This window comes from Amphiura filiformis, chromosome 1 (assembly GCF_039555335.1).
Source record: "Amphiura filiformis chromosome 1, Afil_fr2py, whole genome shotgun sequence".
In the NCBI taxonomy this organism is placed as follows: Eukaryota; Metazoa; Echinodermata; class Ophiuroidea; order Amphilepidida; family Amphiuridae; genus Amphiura; species Amphiura filiformis.
Window position 1 is genome coordinate 96,318,649 of NC_092628.1, and position 23,302 is coordinate 96,341,950.

Below are 23,302 nucleotides of genomic sequence, written 5' to 3' on the forward strand. Positions count from 1 at the left end.
CACAACACCAACATGCCCCAGCTAGGTTTGTGGTCTATGACCACCATTTGCCACTAGTTTAGATTAGAACATGTCAATCTCACGAAGAAGACATGAACAGCACCATTGCACCCTTTCACGTAGTGATTTGGTGTACTGCACCCTTAACTTTGGCACAACGTTCACTGCGGGAATCAATGAGCAGTCATGCAGGACAAGTGTGTGGCATGCTATGTATAGCCGTTTCCAGGATAGCCATACCGTAGTTAGTTGCCGTGAAGGATTTCCGATCCGTCAATTCATGTTTTAGTGTTGAAATAACCTCATAATAAAACCTGCGTAAAATGGACACCATGGATTGCAACGAAGCTATTACTCATCTTCTTCAGAATGATACGACAACGTCTATGCAAGGTATTTGTACTATGAAAGCTTACATTTATAATAATTTTTAAATTTATCATAAATCTGCTGTACTAAACCATGATATTTTTAGAAATATAAAGGGAATTCATACTGTGTAATAAAGCTTACAAAATAATAGATATTATATTGATATCTGCTGTAAACTAAATTATCAACCATGATATTTAAAATTATTGACCGCCTGACCTTAGAGATATTATGGTATCACTGGATTCTTCAATATCCCCAAATTTATTTATATCCGGTATGAAAATATCATACTGAGTATACCTATAGGCTACATCCATGGTAGGAAATACACACTGAAATACAGGGTGTCTAAAAAGTAACATAAATAGAAATAAATATTAAAAATAGTTCCATCAAACTACTATTTTACCAGAGCGCTGAAAGACCATTGGCATTGAAAGACTACTTCAGGAAATATTGCCAATTATTTAATAAAAGGCTCCAAATTCCAAAGTGATCCAGGATTCAGGTGACTGTAAACCTAGACAAGAAACTCATTAAGTTAAATTATTGTGCATTGTTACTTATACAGGACTTACCAATTGTTACTTACAGGACTTACAAAAGTATATCTGTGATATATTTATATTGTTCCACACACTCACTATATGATCAATGCAATTTTTGCCAAAGCTCGCTACCATTCACAAGATGCTGTGAATTACCAAATCGCAACATTTTAAAATAGCTGCTAACCTTATTAAAAGCTTTTCGAATAATGTTTTCACAAATACTTAAAAACACTTGTAAACTAGTTTAACAACTTTATTGTTCTGGCAACTTTTGAGCAATTTGTGCACAAAGTTTACGCAACTTTATACAACTGTGTATTACTGTTTTATTTCAGCACTAGATGCATTTGGTAAAGTGCCAGCTGGTGTTTTGGCTGGAAACTTCCAATGGTTGGGCGACTATGACCAATGTACGTCTCTTCAAGATTTGCAATACTGCTCCATCAACTACGGTATAAATCAGCCTCAAAGTAACCAATCGGTAAGTACACTATGCTATAGTCGATTTTTGATAAATAAAAATATGTTAGTAATCATGATGAACGCATTCAGTTGAACTCAAAATTATACAAATGTGTATCAAAAGTAAAGTATTCAATAAATGGCCATCAAAATAAAAAGTGGGCAATGATGAATCCAACACAGTTATCTGCTCGAAACATCTTTTTTGTTTGGTTTAGTTTGTCCGCTTTATGTGCGCAAGTGATTTTCATCACTTGTTCCGGTGTAATTTTTGTCTATCGAGCTTTACCTACTTCTATGCCTATATTGTTTTTTGTCCCCCTCTGCGTACCATCTAGTCTGTATTTTACTGTTTTCCCCACGTCAAATTGGTGTACCTAGCTCTTTTTCTTTCCGGTCAAAAAAGGTTTATATGAATTAGTGACAGTAAAAGTAAAATATGGGTATGTTATGGAATGCAACATATCTTGGCATAATTATAATGAGGGCTCATCATTTACTGAAAAATTCTTATTTTGGGATCTACCGCTTTATTGATCGCTAAACCCCGAGTAAAAAATCACTTGGGAAGCTAGCAAACAGAGGGATCACTGAAAAGATCACATGTAGAACATCTATCAAGTGTGCACAAATTAATATAAATCGGAGTTTTGTGTATGTAATAGCTAATAGCAATCCAATAACTGTGTCGGAAATTTGTTGAGCTTTTGACAGAAGCGGTGTAACAAAATGTGCGGAACATAATATTATTTCGGCTTATTTTTGCCCTTTTATCCTGAAATTGGCTAATTGGTGGTCATATGTTTTGACTGGTTGGGTTACACGTATAGCTATAGACGAATCCAATTTCACGCATTCCTGCACCTCAATAGCAGCCATAACTGGGTCCCCGTCGGCTCCATCTCACCTAAAATGTGAAATGATGCGACCTTGGAGGGTATTTTAAACTGCATTCTATCACCCGTGTAACCCCCGTGTAACCCCCGTGTTACACGTAGACAAAAGAATGATGACAGTTTACAACACAAAAGAATCTAACATCGAATTTTAAGCGGCTTTAATCCACCCAATTGGGCAGTCACAAGACCAGTTTGGTGCTGCGGGGACCCAGTAATGGCCGACCAAATCCTGACCATGACTTGGCTCGTTGGATTCGTGTATAAGTATCTTTTTCCTAATTTTGTTTTCCATCAATACACAGTTGCAGCTCATGTATGGCGTGTGCGTTCCTGACGTGTGTTCAGAGGATCAAATCGTACAATATGTAGACAATCTTACCCAGTGTAAGTATATCGGTTTACGCTTCACATCATTAGTTTCTCGTACGTGGATGCGGTAGCATGACTGTTGTGCTTGTAAGTAGCTAGATCCACCAGTCCTCGAATACTCACGCGCGATCGCGACCGTTCCACTGTGCTAATAAGGCAACGTGAAGGAGTGTGGGTAACAAAAACATCGCCATTAGAGGCCAGAAGGATTCAGGCTAGCTTGCAGGTTAGAAACGACCATTTTGTTCGAACATGTTAAATAATTTCGAGATCGGGATAGAGGGACTCAGGCTAGTGGACGCGGTACGTGAACACATGACGCCATTGAGTACAGACATGCGTACGAAAAACACTGTCCAAGTTATTATTAATAGTGCATTAGCAACTGTTTTTTAGAAATATTTAAAAAATATTTTGAGGATACTACACTTCTTAAGTCTCACGAGACAATAATAATGGCATCGGGGCTTTGGATATTACCGAAATATCATGAATATGTATATAATAACTTATAGCCATTTCGTATTTTGCCATTCTCCTTGCAGCAATACCCGAGTTACAATTTCTTAGCTTAAAGACACCTATGTTTGCCGATTCGCCGGTGATTTGTCAGCATTTTCCACAACGAACTTATGATGCCGGATTTATATGTTTTACGTAAATATGTTTTTACCTATATTATATTATGCCTATATATTAACCCCATGGCCCACCAGGACACATTGATACGACGATGATGATGACCATGATGTTGACGTGATGATGATGATAATGATGATGATGATGATGATGATGATGATGATGATGATGATGATGATGATGATGATGATGATGATGATGATGATGATGATGATGATGATGATGATGATGATGACGACGATGCTGCTGCTGATGATGATCACAATGGTGACGATTACGACGACGACGATGATGAGGTTTTTGCTGACACGATCATGATGATGATAGCAAGGAAAACGACGGTGACGACGATGATTATTATTATTATGATGATGCTGCGGATTTTGACGACGACGATGATGAAGATCCAGATGATGATGGTAATTATAATGATAAAGATACCGAATTGGACCCATCTGATGACCTATCGTATCATAATTTATTTTCAGTGTTTTCTGCCTGATTTTAGCCATTCTGATGTTGTCAGGTGCAGCTCTTGACGTCTTCCAGAAGTACAAGAAAAGAAAGATGATCAAAGACAGTAAATTACGGTTACCATCCCACCAATCGTATGGCAGTACAGGAGAAACCAATAACGTAACCATGGTAACTGATTCTTCACTTGAAGAACATAAACCTTTAATGGATCATGAAGTCCAAAATATCAAAAGTAGCCCTGCCGAAATAGCGGGTTCTAAACCAGGTAAGTAATATGTGAAGGAGTATTACCTTCAACCAAGTTATTTACCATATTGAACAAAATAATAGGGAAATAAAAAACTTTGTACAAGAGTGTATTATATTGGTAACATGGTAACATAATCTTTTCTGTAATACTTCTGTACTTTAATAATCATGATAATATGTCAATTATTTAAGGGTATCGTACTATCCGCAAATAGATTCATCAGGATCCATTGAAATTATATGAAAATGTTCTTAAACAAATCCAAATAAAGGTGATGTTAACATACCTCAATGACGTTTCGTCAATCTCAATCTCACTTCCAATCTCACCATCCCTTGCAACACAAGCTTAGTGTTATCCGGAGTCTAATCTCTAATGGACAGAAAAGATAAAATGGTCACCGAGGAGAAAGACAGAGAGCGGGAGGAATTAAAAATAAAGGAAGCTCTTTCGTGTTGTGGCTACCTGGAGTGGGTTGGGCCTTCAAAACAGTTCAAAAACCCAGTAAGCCAAAAGTCAGTGGTCAATCGCAAACCAAATGCCGGGGTTTTGTGTGCCTCCCTTACAAGAAGAATCTTTAAGAAACACGGTTACCAAGCGAACTTCAAACCACACAAAACGCTCAGAAATCCCCTGGTTCATCCCAAAGATAAACGTGATACCAAAACAACAGCAGATTGCGTTTATGAAATCCCCTGTTTAGGTTGCCCTAAATCCGATATCGGCGAGACTTCTAGACTTTTCGGCACAAGAATGAAAGAATTTAAAACGGAATCTGATTTGGCATCAGAAAAACCATATACCAGGGCCCATAGAAAATCATCTGTTGAAAGTGCCCCTAGGAAATCCGCTCTCACGGACCATGTCGCTGAGGACAATCATGTGATAGGCTGGGAAGAAGCCAAAATAAGAGACATTGAAACTAACAGGAAAAGGAGACACATTAATGAATTAATCTGGATAAGAAAGAGGGGCAGGCTAATACACTCAACAGGGATTGTGGCAACTACTTCTTTCCTCATATTTATGATCAGTTATTGATAGCGCCATCTACGTCAGCTACCAATAGGAAGCAGCCGACGTCAAAGGTCAAAGCTGGTCATTCAATTTGAGAAAGTGCTGTGACACAGCACGATATGTCATTGAGGGCTCTGGTTAAACATTACCTTTATTTGAATTTGTTTAAGAACATTTTCATATAATAGGTATCGTACTATTATCTGATAAGATTATTCATATCTAATGTTTTTTTATTATGTTTGTTCTAGGATTATTTCAAGAAGTTCTTCTGTGTTTTGCTTTCAATCGAAACTTATCCAAACTTCTGGATACCACCGTTGGTCAGTCTCAATCCATTGGATGTCTGCATGGTATACGTGTTATCAGCTTAACATGGGTAGCTCTTGGACATACGTTTATATTCAATTTTATGCCTGGAACTGGTTTGTATAATTCACTATAATTTGAACTAAACATGCGTCATATTCTTTACTGTGTACATTGAATACAAAAACCGTCATTTTATCGTGGTCTCCCTGGTTTTAATTGGGCTAGCTTAGGTAAAGTTGTTTAAACTTTAACATGGACTTTATTTTAACTGGGTTTACCATGTTATCATAGCAAGTTGCTTTCTAACATTGTTCCTTTGGATGTGCTGAAGCTTCATTCTCATCATTCATCCATGTGTTTCAAATTAACAATTGAATATACTGCGCATTGTACCGGCACTTTGGATAGTTGGCAGGGGTCCATCGAGGGCAAGCAAGCTTGACCACGCTTTGAAAATGCCCCAAGTGTCATATACTAGTATCAATCTTGGTCATTTTAGAGTGTTTGGTAGCAAATTTGGTATCAAATCGGAGCTAACAAGCTTCTGCACAGGACCTTATCAATCAAATTGTCATAACAAGATCAGTTTTTTGTGTTGGACGGGTTACATGACTGGGGACTTTCTTTATTTGAGGGTTTATATTCGGGAGGGAGGGGTAGGGTGTCACTCAATTAAAATAGATGACAGGGATGTGCAGCCACATTAGCGGTTTTTATTTTTGATGTCACACAAACGAATTTGATCATCTCTGCTCACCGATTCATGACCTTGGTTTTTCTTCCAACACTAACATGATTTCCTTAAAGTTGTAGTTACTTTAATATACTACTTTAATAATGATTTAAATTTATTGTGATTCCCTATTTTTGTATTTTCCTCTATGTAGAAAACCCATCAGCACTATTAGACATGATACCCAATTTCTTCTTTCAAGCCGTTTGCAATGCATACTCAGCAGTGGACACATTTTTCTTTATGAGGTATGTAAATCGATGCTAATAATACCTTTCTTCGGCAAAAGAAAAGAAAATATCGAAAGTGTACCTATTTTATAAACTGGCTTACGGTAAGCTGAAATATGGATGCTGCTTCAGCATACGTAATTGTTTTACGAACAAATATTTTTGCATTTTCCTTAAATTGTTGAACCGTTTTTATTATATCCAGCGGGTTTCTACTGTCTTATGTCACATTTACCCGGATGGCGAAATCCAACGGGAAAATTTCATGGCTGCTTTTCTACTTTCATCGAATATGGAGGTTTGTTATTTATTTCTTGTACAACTACTTGTAGACCAAAATGAAAAGTTCTTTGTAGTGTAAAAATCAATGTATAATGAGAAAGAGAGTGTGTGTGCGAGAGGGAGGAGGGGGAGACGGATAAGGAGGGAGAAGAAAGGGAAGGGGTTACGCTATGACAGGCATTCGGGACCATTAAACGTGATGACGAAGACAACTAATTTGCACTTGTAATGTTATGGGATATCCACAAGTCCCCACTCTTGATGCTCTTCATTTGACACCACTTTTACATTTTTATGGCCTTGTGCTCCCTCTCATGTTTCCACGATCCATTGAGATATCTCTTGACGATTCTGTTGTTACGTTTGTGAAGATTATCATTCTGTTGATTCTGTTGTTGTTGATTTCAGAATAACTCCATTGTACGCATTTGTTATCCTCTTCATGATCTACCATCATCCATACTTCGGAGATGGTCCAAAGTGGTACCTATCGCTATACACAGATTCACAATGCGAAAGGTATTGGTGGCGAAATCTTCTCTACATTAACAACTTCTTTCCAGCTGCGGATATGGTAAGAACCTTGTTGTAAAGGTTGTATACCCAGGAGGCCGCTGGCCATAATAAATGTGATCAAGCAAATGAGTCGGAAGTCAGGACTAGAAGGCTATATATTTGTACACAAATACGGCTATACCCGCATGTTATCGGTGTAGCCAAACTTACAGTCCTTATTTGCTGAGGACTTAAAATAAAGAAATTGTAAATAGTCGTCCAATTGGGCAGAAAATGTGTAAAAAGTGAAAGTCCAAGTCACAAGGTTTAATTGAATGTAGGTTGCACTGTTGTAGCACTTAAAATAAAGAAATTGTAAAAAGTCCCCTCCCAGGTGAGTCGTCTCTCTTACTCTCCATAGGTTGCTGTTGTCAGTCTCTCTTACTCACAGTGAGGCTATGCAATATGATTAGGGGGAAACTATTCCAGAGGGAGTATGTAAATTAAATGGAACAGCCATTTCAGAGGGAGTATGTAAATTAAACGGAACAGCCTTTTGGGGGCATTGCAGAGGGAGTGTGTAAATTAAATGGAACAGCCAATGGGTATGTAATTTAACTGGAACAGCCTTAACGCTTCACGCTGGTATTTCCAATTATGATATAATACGATCTGTCTGTTAAGTCCTACGTGTGTGGGGTGGATGGGTGTGTGGGTGTTAGTAACAATATAATTCTCAGGTGCTATCTGTGTACAAATTCTGAGTCCGGAAGCTGCTTTCTTTGATGAGAAACGGCCCGCCCTTTGTTTTAACATTTGGGGCCCTGGGGCCCATAATATTTGACTTATGAGGCCCATGTACATAATTACGTTGAAGTATAATTCTCAAGTGCTATCAGTAGACTTAAGCTGGGCAGTGTAGCTGCTCTATTTACTGAGTAACGGCCGGCCCTATGTTTTAGCGTTTGGGGCCCTGGGCCCATATTATGTGACATATGGGGCTCATATGTACATATAACTATATAATTCTCAGGTGCAATCTGTGTACAAACTCTGAGCCCTGAAGCTGCTTTATTTGATGAGAAACGGCCGGCCCTTTGTTTTAACATTTGGGGCCCTGGGGCCCATAACATTTGACTTATAGGGCTCATGTACATATGTTGAAGTATAATTCTTAAGTACTATCAGAAAACTCAAGCTGGGCACTGTAGCTGCTTTATTGATTGTGCAACGGCGGGCCCAAGGTTTTAGGTTTTGGGGCCCTGGGGCCCATATTATGTGACATATGGGGGTTATATATACATATGACAATATAATTCTAAAGACCTATCTGTGTACCAAATCTGAACCCTGTAGCTACTTTATTTGCTGAGAAACGGCCGGCCCTTTGTTTTAACATTTAGGCCCCTGGGGCCCCTAGCCTTGTACATATGGGGCCAAAATGGGCAAAAGGCACATCTACAACTCAGGGCCCATACATATGCCACATATGAGCTCTAGTCATCTTATACTTATATAGCTAGACTTGTCAATCTGTTGCACCATATTTTAACATTTGGGCCCCTGGGGCCCATAATATATATAACATATGGGGCTCTTGTATATTTGTAAATATAGAGTACCCCTAGGGCTATCAGTGTACCAACTCAGGGCCCTGAGGCTGCTTCATTTGATGAGAAACGGCGTGCTTTGAATTTTCACATTTGGGCCCCTGGGGCCCGTGACCTTGACCTCTGGGGCCAAGATGGGCAAAAGGCACTTCTACGGGTAGGGCCCATAAGTGTACCACATATGGGACCTGGGGCCCTTGTAGTTTTAGCGCTAGCCTTGACAGAATGATGTGTTTGATGGGAGGAAAAGGAGGAGGAGGAGGAGGAGAAGAAACCACAGGATGGGAAGATACCCTGCATGCTATTGCATGCGGGTATAAATATTGATTTTGAGATATAGTCAATAATAGTATTCAACTTTGTATTTTATTGTTTTAAGCAACACTAAAATCGCCGTATTTCCGAACCAAAGGTCAAAGACAAAATGATTTGGTTTTTAGCAAAATAAAGCTCTGAAAAGAAAATGGCTCATGTAATGAAATTGAAAACTGAATTTTGATTTTGATCGACATCAGACTCATTCAGCATGTTCAGCTTGATCGCATCACCATTGAATATGCCCGGGTGAATAGGGTATCTAAACAAGCAAATTTGAGAAAAAAGTACTCCTTTGAGAAAAACGGTGCATGAAATCATGTAAACTTTCTGGCCATTTAATCTGTTATTTGTGACTATTTGATGATTTACTTACTTAAGGGGGTACTACACCCATTGCATTTTTTTAAACATTTTTTTGCATTTTGTGAAGAAATGAGAAAATAAAATTGGACAAAGTAGTATGCAAAATAAAGGGGCAAATCTACTCGTTCTATTGGTGGCATCGGTATCAATGTAGCTTACATGCTTTTACAGGTAGAAGCCAAAAGGTGGTACATCACCGATGTTTTAAATTCACTTCATTTTGGAAAGCTTACTATAAACGGATTTCGTTAAAATTTTGGATACATGTTGCTAACGCATCAGAGAAATAATGTTGATATGTAAAATGGGAATAAGTGGTTCTTGATGACTTCATGAACTTGGTGATTTTTAGTGCTCCACACCTATCAACAAACGAACTGGTTAAAATGCTTCTATTTTCAATGTTAAGCTATATTTTGTATTTTTAACTAGCGACATTATTTCACTGAAACCTAATTAAGCCAAAAAGTTTCCACAACCAAACTACAGTTATGTTGAAAAAAATTGCATTTCTCTTCACCTATACCATCAGATTAGATAGTTTTTCGTAAGCTTCATTTTTGTGATTTTGGTACCAAAAATGGATTGGTTTGTCCAATCCATTTCAACTAGACAATCTAAATTGTACTCACCATTTACATCCATTCCCAAGAAATGTTATTCTGTCCATCATAGCATTATATATCCAGTAAAAAGACAAACTAGACCAAATATCAAAATTGATGCCTCATTACAGCTATGTTGATATATCACATGTATTTTAAAATGGATGCCTAAATTTGACCCCAACTAGGTGATTATAACCTGACCTATGATGACCTATAACCTTATAGAAATCTCTTTTCCAAACAACACATGATACAGGCTATATAGTATTAAATTTGCTATGCCATTCATTGAGGAAGAGATATAGCATGCCTAGTTGATCACAGTATGAAGATGGTATAACAAAGGATATAATTTGTTCTATTCAAGTACTACTTGAATAGAATAAATTATGTTTTGTTATGAGTGATGCACACACATACTGAGTTACTATAATCCCATAGTAACAGGTAAACAAAAAAGTATATAGGGCAAAAATGATATACTAAAATGGTTTAAAAACACTTTGTAGGTAGAGATATTTTATAAGATCCGGACATGAGATGATGAACATATAAATGTACTTCATAAATTTGCAAGAAAAAAAAGAAGAGGGGTACTGATGAAAATCAGGGTATTATACCCCCTTAAAGGCATAATTGTAAATACCTTTTTAGGATATAGAAATTACACTTGATGGGGGGATTTTCAGCTTAATGCTCATGTTTAAGGTGCATTTTGAGAGTCCATGCTCACGTATGATACCCCCTTGTCACGTATGATACCACCCCGGGTTGTACACTAGGACAACATTTTGTGCATGTGCTTGTACTTGCTCATATCTAAGACGCATAATAGAACAATAAATGAAAATGACAAGTTTTATTTCTTTAACCTGGGACACTCAATCAGTTGAAAACACAATTAATCATGTGTACTGAGGCCCAGTATATACATGCTATATGGGAATCATGATTTTTCTGTTTTATTTTTCAGTGCATGCAGTGGTCATGGTATTTAGCATGTGATATGCAATTTTTCATCATATCTCCATTGATTCTTCTTACCTTATTCAGGTAGGTACAATTAAATGAATAGTTTATAGATTATGCGCTTGTGATGATGATGATGATGATGATAATGATGATGATGATGATGATGATGATGATGATGATGATGATGATGATGATGATGAAAATGATGATGAAGAAGATGAAAATGATGATGATGATGATGATGATGATGATGATGATGATAATGATGATGAAGATGATGATGATGATGAAGAAGATGAAAATGATGATGATGATGATGATGATGATGATGATGATGATGAAGATGAAAATGATGATGATGATAATGATAATGATGATGATGATGATGATGATGAAGAAGATGAAAATGATGATGATGATGATGAAGATGATGATAACGATAATTATAACGAAGACGATGATAATGATTGCGATGGTGATAACGATAATAAAATCGGCGACGACGACAATGATAATGATGATAAGATGATGGTGATAAAGATAATTATAACAACGACGATGATAATGATGATGAAGATGATAATGTTATATATTATAACTCATCCAGTCGTAGAAACAGAAGGGGAATTGTAAATGATTTTGTACATTTTCATCCAATCTCATTGGACTTCATCTGGCAACTGCGAAGAATCTCCCGTGATTGATCGTAATCGGAGACTGGTCACGTGTCAGCCGGCAAGGAATATTGATTATTGATGAATCCCATGCATGTGAAAGCTGAAATCTCAGGCCCCCTCGTTTGTTGAGGGATGGCTTCTCCACTCATTCTCAAATAGCTTCTCGAACTCCCCGTTCAAACCACCTTTCCTTACGATCTAGTATGGTAACATCCTCCGAATCAATTTGGTGTCCGGATGTTTCGCGTGAGTATATATACTTTAATAGCGGAATCCGGCTGCCTATCACTAGAACTCGGACGCCTATGCTGTCCAAGCCTGGCTTTGAGGGATTGTTTTGTTTTACTTACGTATGTTTCTGTGCAGTCCGGATCCCCGCACTTAAAACCGTAAACAAGGTTGGATTGTTTGTCTCTCGGCGGCTTGTCCTTAACATGGACTAGTTTTCCGCGTAATTTGTTTACCGGTTTAAACGCTGTTGAAATACCGAAAAGGTAAATGTTCTTGACTCTTTCCGAGACACCAGCACAATAGGGGATGGTGATCAGGGTTTTATGAGTGGTTTGTTCAGGATCTTCATTGGGGTCACTTTATTAGCATCTGTCTTAGATCATTTGGCCTGCTCGAAGGCCCAGTCCGGATAACCGCACTTCCATAAAGTTCCTTCGACGTGGTCTTTCACTACCGCCTTTGGCTTTGGTCGCTTATGATAGATTCAGCGCGGTAGTGAAGGGTCCGTATAACGCCAAGTTTGTGGACGAGTGTATGGTGCGACCCAAACTGTAGGTGATGATCAGTGTGGGTCGGCTTGCGATAAATTACTGTTGTGAGCTTACGTTCGTTGTTAATCTGGACATGGCAGTCAAGGAACGCGAGTTTGTTGCCCGTGCACTTCTCTTGTGTGAATTTGATATTGTCGCTGATGCTGTTAATATATGTGAAGAAATTGTCCTGTTCATGTCTGTTAATAACAACAAAGTTGTCGTCTACGTAGCGTAGACAAAGTTGTGGTATGTCTCGAGTGTATGCTGTTCAAACCATTCAATAACCAAGTTGGCAACTATATAATTGTCTATAAATCATTGTTGGAAAAATAGGTCGCAGCTGTTGTGCTTCAATAATATGGTCAATACTCCAAGTTTTTTCTTGAACAAATTCATCAGGACTGTTCATAGTAGAATTGTTAGTTGTGATTTCTTACGACTAGTCCAATAAAATATCCACTTACTTGCAGACGTTTCGGAAACTGTCAGTTTCCTTTATCGATGCTATTGATGTAATGACGATCTGTATACAGCTGATGTTGACTGCTGCTTAGCAACTGAGTTGCCAGTAGATTTCTTGTCAGTTATCAGATCGTCAAAAACGTGACTCAAGTTGTATTGCCCCCCATCAGAAAGCGGGGCAACACCATGAACAGAGACGAGGGGCAATACAACTTGAGTCACGTTTTTGACGATCTGATAACTGACAAGAAATCAACTGGCAACTCAGTTGCTAAGCAGCAGTCAACATCAGCTGTATACAGATCGTCATTACATCAATAGCATCGATAAAGGAAACTGACAGTTTCCGAAACGTCTGCAAGTAAGTGGATATTTTATTGGACTAGTCGTAAGAAATCACAACTAACAACTCCAAGTTTTCTTATTTGGCAAGTTGTTTTCAGCGTTCACATGCATGGAATTCATCAATAATCATTATTCCTTGCCGGCTGACACGTGACCAGTCGCCGATTACGATCAATACAGGAGAATCTTTGCAGTTGCCAGATGAAGTCCAATGAGATTGGATGAAAATGTGCAAAATCATTCGATTCCAGTATTTTCTTCATAATTCACCTTCTGAAGATGATAATTATAATGTCGATGATGATTATGATATGACGATGATTATGACGCAGCGACGACGGCGACAATAATGATTTGATGATGATCAGCATGATCAGGGATGCTAAAAGTTTTGTTACACACAGGTCTGAAACCGCTGGCATACTCGTTGCGTCCGTTATGTTCTTCGCTAGCTTGGTAGTGACAGGTTCTCTAGTGGGCAAGAATCACTTCATAACAAATTCATATGGGACACTCTTTGGACTTCAACCTTCGTAAGTATAGAATCACTTCATAACAAATTCATATGGGACCCTCTTCGGACTTCAACCTTCGTAAGTATAGAATCACTTCATAACAAATTCATATGGGACCCTCTTCGGACTTCAACCTTCGTAAGTATAGAATCACTTCATAACAAATTCATATGGGACCCTCTTCGGACTTCAACCTTCGTAAGTATAGAATCACTTCATAACAAATTCATATGGGACACTCTTTGGACTTCAACCTTCGTAAGTATAGAATCACTTCATAACAAATTCATATGGGACACTCTTTGGACTTCAACCTTCGTAAGTATAGAATCACTTCATAACAAATTCATATGGGACCCTCTTCGGACTTCAACCTTCGTAAGTATAGAATCACTTCATAACAAATTCATATGGGACCCTCTTCGGACTTCAACCTTCGTAAGTATAGAATCACTTCATAACAAATTCATATGGGACACTCTTCGGACTTCAACCTTCGTAAGTATAGAATCACTTCATAACAAATTCATATGGGACCCTCTTCGGACTTCAACCTTCGTAAGTATAGAATCACTTCATAACAAATTCATATGGGACACTCTTCGGACTTCAACCTTCGTAAGTATAGAATCACTTCATAACAAATTCATATGGGACACTCTTCGGACTTCAACCTTCGTAAGTATAGAATAACTTCATAACAAATTCATATGGGACCCTCTTCGGACTTCAACCTTCGTAAGTATAGAATCACTTCATAACAAATTCATATGGGACACTCTTCGGACTTCAACCTTCGTAAGTATAGAATCACTTCATAACAAATTCATATGGGACCCTCTTCGGACTTCAACCTTCGTAAGTATAGAATCACTTCATAACAAATTCATATGGGACACTCTTCGGACTTCAACCTTCGTAAGTATAGAATCACTTCATAACAAATTCATATGGGACACTTTCGGACTTCAACCTTCGTAAGTATAGAATCACTTCATAACAAATTCATATGGGACACTCTTCGGACTTCAACCTTCGTAAGTATAGAATCACTTCATAACAAATTCATATGGGACACTCTTCGGACTTCAACCTTCGTAAGTATAGAATCACTTCATAACAAATTCATATGGGACACTCTTCGGACTTCAACCTTCGTAAGTATAGAATCACTTCATAACAAATTCATATGGGACCATCTTCGGACTTCAACCTTCGTAAGTATAGATTCACTTCATAACAAATTCATATGGGACCCTCTTCGGACTTCAACCTTCGTAAGTATAGCTTTCCATTTCGTTATAGTTTTATACCCCTATAGTCATTTTCGAACCGGGCCGGCCAGTAATATCGAAGGCTTAGAACTAGAACTGTCCATATCCAAAATATAGGACACTTTTGGCACATAAATCATTATACAAGTTATTCATCAATGCCTTATATCTTCTGCTGATGGCAAGTAGTTCATCAATGAGCTATCTACTGCCTATAATAGCAAGTAGTTCATCCATGCGCTATCTACAGCAGAAAGCAAATAATTTATCAATACCCTATCTAAAACTGATATCAAGTAATTCATCAATGCCCAATCTACTGCTGATATCAAGCCCGGGTATCAAGCAGTTCATCAATCGCTATTCGCTATATACTGCTGATAGCATGTAGTTCATCAATGCACTATCTACCATGTCTACTGAACTGCTGATAGCAAGTAGTTCAACAATGCCCTTTCAACTGCTTGTGTTATAGCAAGTAGTATTCATCAATCGCTATCTACCGCTGATTGATGATAGTAAGAATAGTTCATCAATGCGCTATCTATTGATGATAGCCAGTAGTTTATCAATGCCCTATCTACTGCTTATCGTGGTGGGCTCAAACGACGGATGGCTGTTTCACGCGGTATAATTACGAGGGCAATGCGATCAGAGGATTTGAGCCCGATCTAAGCTTAGGGGTATTTGAAAATGTGTATTTGTATCAATGTCATGTTGAAGCTGAAATCTGGTCACCCACAACATACGTCTTCTTCCTCTCCCCTGGTTATAGTTTCCTCGTTCTACTGTTCTAAAACTAATATTGCTATTAATTAAACATACATTTAATATCGATTTCGAACATCTTTGTACATATGCATTTTACAGGCCCGGTGGGAGTTCTTCCATGAATAATTATTTCGAGCTGGTGTACATTCAACCCTACTCTCGAATTACTCCTTACTTAATAGGAATGATCATGGGTTACGTCATTTATAGGCAAGCAAACGAACATCTACGCGTACGCCTTTCTTCGGTAAGCGCAAAAATTATTCTCGAAGACCGAAATAAAAAGACTAGTTTCAGTTTGCGCCTGACGTCAGGGCAAATGCGTGGCGTGATTGGTTGCTGACCTGCGCAATGCGGCATATTTGGCCTGGCTGACAGGACGTCATACGCAAACTAGTCTTTTTTTAAATTCGGTCTTGCATTATACAATGTTACAAGAACCACAACTTGTCGTGTTTATTGTATAAGCCCGGGGCACTCAACTTTAGAAGTGACGGGTATGTGGAAGAAGGGACCTATCACCTATAAATGTTGTTTAAAAAGGGGGTCATTGGGTATAAAATTTGGAAAAAAGGGGTCATCGGTAAGAAAATTTCAAAAAAATCAGCAAAATTCTATTGTTTCCAAATTTGACAAATTTACAATACAAATTTGCTGAAATAAACGGAATTTAAAAGTTTGTGAATTATTTTTATTGCATTTTGATGACAAAATTCCAGAAAGAAAGGTTTTCGTAACATTCAATCAAAAACATTTTTTTAAAACTTCTTGCCAAATATTTAACTAAATGTTGTGTTGAGGAAATATTTGGCAAAATCTGTTTACAAAATATATTTTACAATACCATTATAAAGTAGTGTGTTTTCATACAAAACGTTTTAAAAACGTTTTCATTACCTTAAAATATTCACTTATTCCCGGATCTGGATGTCTTATTTCGCACCTTATTCAGATTGTTGTGTCAGTTGGGTGGGCTTTAGCCTTTGCAGTAGGTATAAGCGTCGTATATGGGACATACACCAGCTATGGGGATGTGCCATTCCAAAGTGTATGGAGCAACGCAGTAAATGTCCTGTATGGGACTTTCAGCAGATTGGGATGGTCACTGGCTTTGTCGTGGGTCGTATTCGCTTGCTATTACGGCTATGGAGGTAAGATACTTGCTGACGTGCGGAGGCACTGAGCATGCTGAATGCAAGTAGGTTTATCAGGGATGCACTGTCCGATTGGTTTTTTTCCACCTCCATCTCACTAATGACTCATTTCCCCTTGTATATCATCCACTGACCTCCTTTTCAAGTGAGACTTGACCGATCATGAACCAATTTCGTTCACGATCATTTTCTCCCATTTTGGAAGAATATCATTTTGTATATAAATTTTCACAGAAAGCAATACAAAATTGATTAATTTTGCACAAAAGGAGCTACAAGTTATTCAATTCTTAGCGTATGAACATTTTAAGGGCCTCTTATCGAATGACTATAGCTTTCAGATTTGCTGTTGATCTGTTTTTCACAGAAGAAAACGAGTTTCAACTTCGCAACCTTCTATAAAACTTCAATGCAGGGATCTTCTGAGAATGGTATCAACATTCAAAGTACAGGCAGTAGCTAATACCTTAATCTAAATCACAAAATATCGCTAACAGCGCTGTGCTGCAACGTATCATTTCCGCGACCATTTCATTGAGCTGTTGAGAACGGGAATACTCCATAGGCGTAGATCCGGGTGGGGGGAATCCACCAATATTTTGATAAAGGGGATGGTCCATGGTCCATACAATCATCTCCCATGACGCCTGTATGTTGGTTTCTGACCCCATTAACCTCATATTTGGCCATTTGGCTATTTTTGCGCTAACTTGTCGCCAAAAGGTGCGGAACACACTATAAAAGGTGCTTGACTATACTTTAAGATATGTTTTCCAACCCTATCCGCCTCCCATGTCAAAAAGAAATCTACGCCGTCACGAAAATGACCCAGGCCAAAATCAGCTGCTATCGAGTTCACCCAATCAGCAAACACACAAATACACTGTTTATTATTAAATAGAACAACTGATGATTATTTACTATCAATCAAAATCACTATACAACATTATACAACAATTAAACTTAAAATGCTTAGCCTGGAGAACTTGATTGGCTGACTTTCTGATAAGATATCTTTGATGATCTCAGTTCCTGATCCAATATCCGGCAATGTCCAAGAGCATGTCTACCCAAGGGAAACCCCTGGTCTACCAAAGTCTCAGTCCTGAAGACTACGGTTTCATTATCCTAGCAGCTGTGCTAGTGTTTTCCAAACGGTCTCCTATGTTGACCGTAAGCTTCTCTCTCCCTCTCTCGGAGATCTCTTGAGCAAGCTTTCTGCCCCACTTAGCAGTCAGATAACACACTCTGTTAGTCCAGCAAAATACCACAGTTCGTTGATGGAGATATTTCAGTCTGTCACTTCTTTAACAGTTGACAAGACATTCAAGTGCTATTGGCTTTCACTACTGGCTTTGGAGTATTTTCTTCTCTCCAACACACACAAGAACCGCGAAACGATTGAAGACTTCCCACAATAATGGCATCTTTTGTACTACCACTGGCTAACATAAGTTTCAAAGAGTTCCCTCTTATAACTTTAAAACTGCTGCTCCAATCATTTAATCTCCAGGCCTTACATCTAATGTATCACCATTCTAGAACAATCCCCCACCAATTATAGTACATTACATAATTTCTAAATATAGCTCATTAGATCACCACAAGCCAATCACAATCATTAATCCGTGTACATCATTTCTAAATATAGCACATTACCTCAACACAAACCAATCAGATTTCATTAGAGTGTATAGCGCCACCACATAATGTTCTAGCAATCATGATCATTATAGTAATATCCATTATGTTTCCAGAAATTTCAACATGTAGCTAGATATGAATTTATTGCTCACTTTAATCATTAGCATTCTAGAATATTCCATGTACAAACAAATGAAGATAAATATCAGAACTAGTGCAAACTAATGTCTGATGACAAAATACTGAACTTTTAATAAATATTGTGGAATATTGTGGGGACACGTATTAAGCATCGGGAAAACTCAAGATACAATTCTATTTAACTAAAATGAAATAAAAAATACCATTAAAAAGGGATGTGTTGGGACAAATTGCTCACAATGAGTAATATCATATTTCTTAAATAAACTTGTCAAAATTATTTTGAAGAACATAGATTAGGGTGTTTTTGGATCAATAACTTGTTAGTCATTCTGGATACCATTGAGTAGGTTGACTTACTCAGCGTATCTCATACGTGGTCTGGTTATACAAACATAATCAAGCATATTCATCTTCATATCGTGTATCTATTTCATTTATTTCAGGTTGGATTAATGACTTTCTGTGTTGGTCATTCTGGATACCATTGAGTAGGTTGACTTACTCAGCGTATCTCGTACATGGTCTGGTTATACAAACATATTACCAAGCATATCCAACATCATATCATATGTCGGTGATGTCATCAGTAAGTGTTGTACATGTGTAGCTTGTAATTTGCGACATTCAGTACACATTTTACCATCCCTGGGGCTCATGTTAATATTACTCAGCCCCATACAATCCGAAAGAATGATACAATACAATAATAAGATCTGTTTGAGCTTATCCCGTTTCAGCTTTTCATTATCATTGCTGAACTCCGGTACGTCGTTTAATTTTCCCCTCCTTACTTATAGTATTTTCTATTTGTTAAGGATACGACCCAGTAGAACTAACCTAAACTCATTAGCCTATTTCTCAGTACATGCAGTATGACAGCTTAATAAAAAAGGATACTCTCCATACATACTCTCAAAATCACGTGATTTTCATTTCATTCTGAAACTTGTTTTACATACCAAAAACTCCTAATGTCAAAAATGTTCCCTGTTTTGTGGGAGCGGGTCACAATTGGAAAAACACGAACTGAAACTATTTTTTTCTTATTCCAGTGTTATATCTTTTGCGGCTCTTTGATGCTTTCTTACGCAGCGGCAGCTTTATTCTCCGTAGCCGTCGAATATCCATTTGCAGGACTGGAAAACCTGATGTTAGGAAAGAAAAGACAACGTACAAAAGATGAAAATAAACCACATGATCAGAGGAATGACGAAACAGTGGTATCATAGCTACACGACATTTGGGAAATAAGGCAGATTAGGCACGAACAATTTAGTGCCGGTACAAAAATTTGTATGATGTTTTCAATGAGGACCGTTGGCCCGAATTGTTGGATTTTCATGAAGCTTGGTGGCAATCAAAGTTTCATTCTGTTGGCAAAATGAACCATGCATTTACAAGGTCATTAGAGGTCATGTATTTACAATGTAAATGTTTATAACATTTCGTGCTCCTCCTCAACCCAAGCCAATGAGATATGGATGTAATGGTTATACTATCAAGTTCCTTGCTTCCCCCTCCTCTCTGAAAGTCAATGGGATGTGGACATGGTGGAAGTAATACTTATATAATTTCGTGCTTCCCCCTCCTCAACCCAACCCGGTGGAACGTGGAAATCATGTTTATATGCTTTTGCCCTCAATCCAAGCCAAAGACGTGAAAATATGATAGAGAGCTTGCGATTTCCAAACGTACGTATCCCATGCATCTCTTCAAAATCCCGTCACATTTTGAATCCTCAAGCCAAGGTCATTTAGAAGTAATGTTCACTTGAATGGAGGCCCTGCATGCCTTTATCGATTGGCTCCAAACAAAGGATTTGAACCGGTGTCCTTCACCGTAATCATGGCGCAGTGCAGTCCATTTAATCAAATGTTGTCACGTGACGTAGTTAATCGGATCACTCGCATCTGTAACATGTGTAAGATAAGTATCTTTGAAAAGAGCGGTATTATATTCAATTTATGTTTGCTGACATACACAGGTGATTTGTGCAATCTGCTTGTAGTGCAGGGCGGTCTATTCAAAAATTGTATTTATCCATTGCTTTGGTAGTTAATCCGATTATGACGTCACTTTTACGGCGTATAGCACTGGCTATAGAATATTAAATCACAAGTATATAGTACAAGAGAGTAAATTGAAACACTATACAACTTTCTTTATAGATCTGCGTCAATAATAGAATACATCTCTTCATCTGAGTTTGTACTATATCACTGAGCGATCTAGCGATCGGTTTCTAGCCAATCAGATAGGCCCTAGGACTCCTTTTCTTGCGTTCGGAAACGCGAGCTACCTTATTGGTGAAATACCAATCGCCCGTCGCTCACCAACAATAAAAGTGCAGGGAAACAATAAACCTGTTGTTGACGATGTGCCATGATAGTATCTCAATACTTTCACAGAGCCATAGGCGTAGATCCCGGGGGATGGGGGGGGCATCGCAACCTCTCTATTAATTATAGGCCTAATTATGTCGAATGTCTAGTGGAAATATTACGATACGTCATCAAACATTCATTAGAAGTTAAACATTACTTGAAATAGGAATTTCTCATTCAAAGTACGACCAAGACTGGTCTGTCGAATAATGCTTTGGTTTTAAACTTTTGAATTCTACAGAATGTTTGTATGTAATGTTACTTAAATAACACTTTATGGAAATGGCGTTATGTCTACTCCACTCTCTAATCTGGATTATGTGTTTAATTTTCAATCATTTTGCTTGTAATGTTGTACAATTTTTAATGATGCAATAAAGATAATCATTGAAATGATCAAGTCATAAAATAACGAATACACCGTGCCAGACCCGTACGCAGGGGGTGCGGGGGAGCGGTCGCACCCCACCCCCCAAATTGGCAAAAGTATACAATAAAAATTCCCTTTAAAAGGGAAGGCCAGCGTCAATGCAGAAGAGGTCTTGTAAATAGTTTGGGTCACCGTGAAAGGCATTTTTAGGATCACGCTTACATCCATGTTACATGACAGTTCACCAAACCATCAATGGTGAGAACATGCACACTGAAACAGCAAAACACATTAACTCCTAAACTCCTGTCAACTCTTTAATTCATTACTCCAAATTGTTCTGTATTTTTGTCTTTACTGCTTTTTACCCATGCTTATTATAAAAATCAAGAAATACACTGCAGTTGTTAGTTAATTCGCTATGTTAACTCAACTTACATGCACATTTTATTTTAAAATAATTTTATATTATTTCGCAATGTATAGTTTACTATAAAGTAGATAGTGGCAAGCACATGATAAAGGACTGATCATTCACTACAATCTTCACTTTTAAACTGTATTTTTTTTAATGTGTTGATTGTTAGTCCGAAACTCCTGCAAAGCTATGGACATGGCATCTTACCTACTCCATTCTGTAGTCTGCATTGTGTGTTTTCTCAGTCTTCAATCATTTTGTTGAATGTAATTTTATGAATCAAATAAAAAAGATAGAAATTGGCCTCACTTTAGTTATGTGTCATTTTACAGTATTTATCATTTATAAAGTAAGACAATAATTTATTTATTTTCTATAAGTGCATGTCAAAATATGGGATATATTGTTCAATATTATAGCTAGCCCTAAAAACTTTATTTTCAATCGGATTTTTCCCGTTGAAAAGACAAAACTGATGTTAAAGATAGCAATAATATCATCAATAACATTTTGAGTCAATTTTATCCATAAAACGATACAGGATAGGATAGATAATTACTTTGACTTCAATGTGGTCCATATAATGAAGATTTTGATTCCACAACATTATTAGATCTGTTATCAACATATCAATTATGCACTCACAGGCAACCAAACATCAGTAGTCCACTGATATGACCTCGTGATCATTCCCCCGCTTTGACCATGTCATTTTTTTTGATATGCTGATTGCTGAACAAGTTTATGTTTATATGTGTAGGCCTAACCTATGATAACTTTTTAAGTCATAATTAATTCAAACATAACTTTGGCAATACACAATCGTTTTCGTTCGTTGAAACGGCAAAACATACTTTCTTTTCCTTGCAAATCGAATTAGCAGACATCAAAAACATTTCCACCACGAGAAGTAAAAAAAAAAATTCATACCAATAGAAGAAGGCTATAATCTTAGCTAATCTTTAGTGTACACAAACCCCATCTCAGAATTAGGTACCAGCGCCCTATGCGCTGGCGAAAAGTCCTAAAAATTACAATCCTGCGTACGGGCCTGCACCGTACATTCAATATTTTACAGTCCACTGACTAGCGGTCTTTGGCTTCCTAAAAGCGCTGGTCCAGATACCCAGGGTCCGAGATTAAAATCCTGGTTGCAAAGGATGAACATATTTTGTTCAAGGGAACCGGAAAGTATAAACTACGTGCATACGATTAACCTCTGCTCAGGGCAGGCCGTCATTTTTATGAGAGAGTAAACAAATCACACCCTCTACGGTCTCTACACGCATAAACTGCTATGTTTGATATTGTCTTGTGAGTGGGTTTCTTTTGTTTTATATTGTTTTGTGAGGCCGTCATTAGGGTTAAGGTTTTGTGCCTCACTCACATTCACGCCCGTGCAGTCTCTATGTGCGCAT

General features: G+C 37.8%; 1 protein-coding gene across 1 annotated transcript; it reads left to right on the forward strand.

Moving 5' to 3' along the window:
• The first annotated feature begins 202 nt into the window (after positions 1 to 202).
• On the forward strand, positions 203 to 21,537 carry LOC140158873 (nose resistant to fluoxetine protein 6-like). The gene is made up of 15 exons (XM_072182136.1): positions 203 to 393; positions 1,262 to 1,407; positions 2,590 to 2,671; positions 3,202 to 3,313; positions 3,784 to 4,037; positions 5,291 to 5,464; positions 6,239 to 6,332; positions 6,520 to 6,612; positions 7,005 to 7,170; positions 10,964 to 11,043; positions 13,615 to 13,743; positions 15,870 to 16,017; positions 16,723 to 16,921; positions 19,156 to 19,298; positions 19,765 to 21,537. The coding sequence occupies exons 1-15, from the start codon at positions 324 to 326 to the stop codon at positions 19,939 to 19,941; spliced, it is 2,067 nt and encodes a 688-aa protein (XP_072038237.1). The 5' UTR covers positions 203 to 323; the 3' UTR covers positions 19,942 to 21,537.
• Positions 21,538 to 23,302: the final 1,765 nt, after the last annotated feature.

Excerpts from the sequence above, each read along its gene's own strand:
- LOC140158873 (XM_072182136.1), top strand. The coding sequence starts at position 324 with ATGGACACCATGGATTGCAACGAAGCTATTACTCATCTTCTTCAGAAT. Across the intron at positions 11,044-13,614 it reads ATTCTTCTTACCTTATTCAG|GTCTGAAACCGCTGGCATAC; the intron begins GTAGGTACAATT and ends TGTTACACACAG. Across the intron at positions 16,018-16,722 it reads TACGCGTACGCCTTTCTTCG|ATTGTTGTGTCAGTTGGGTG; the intron begins GTAAGCGCAAAA and ends CACCTTATTCAG.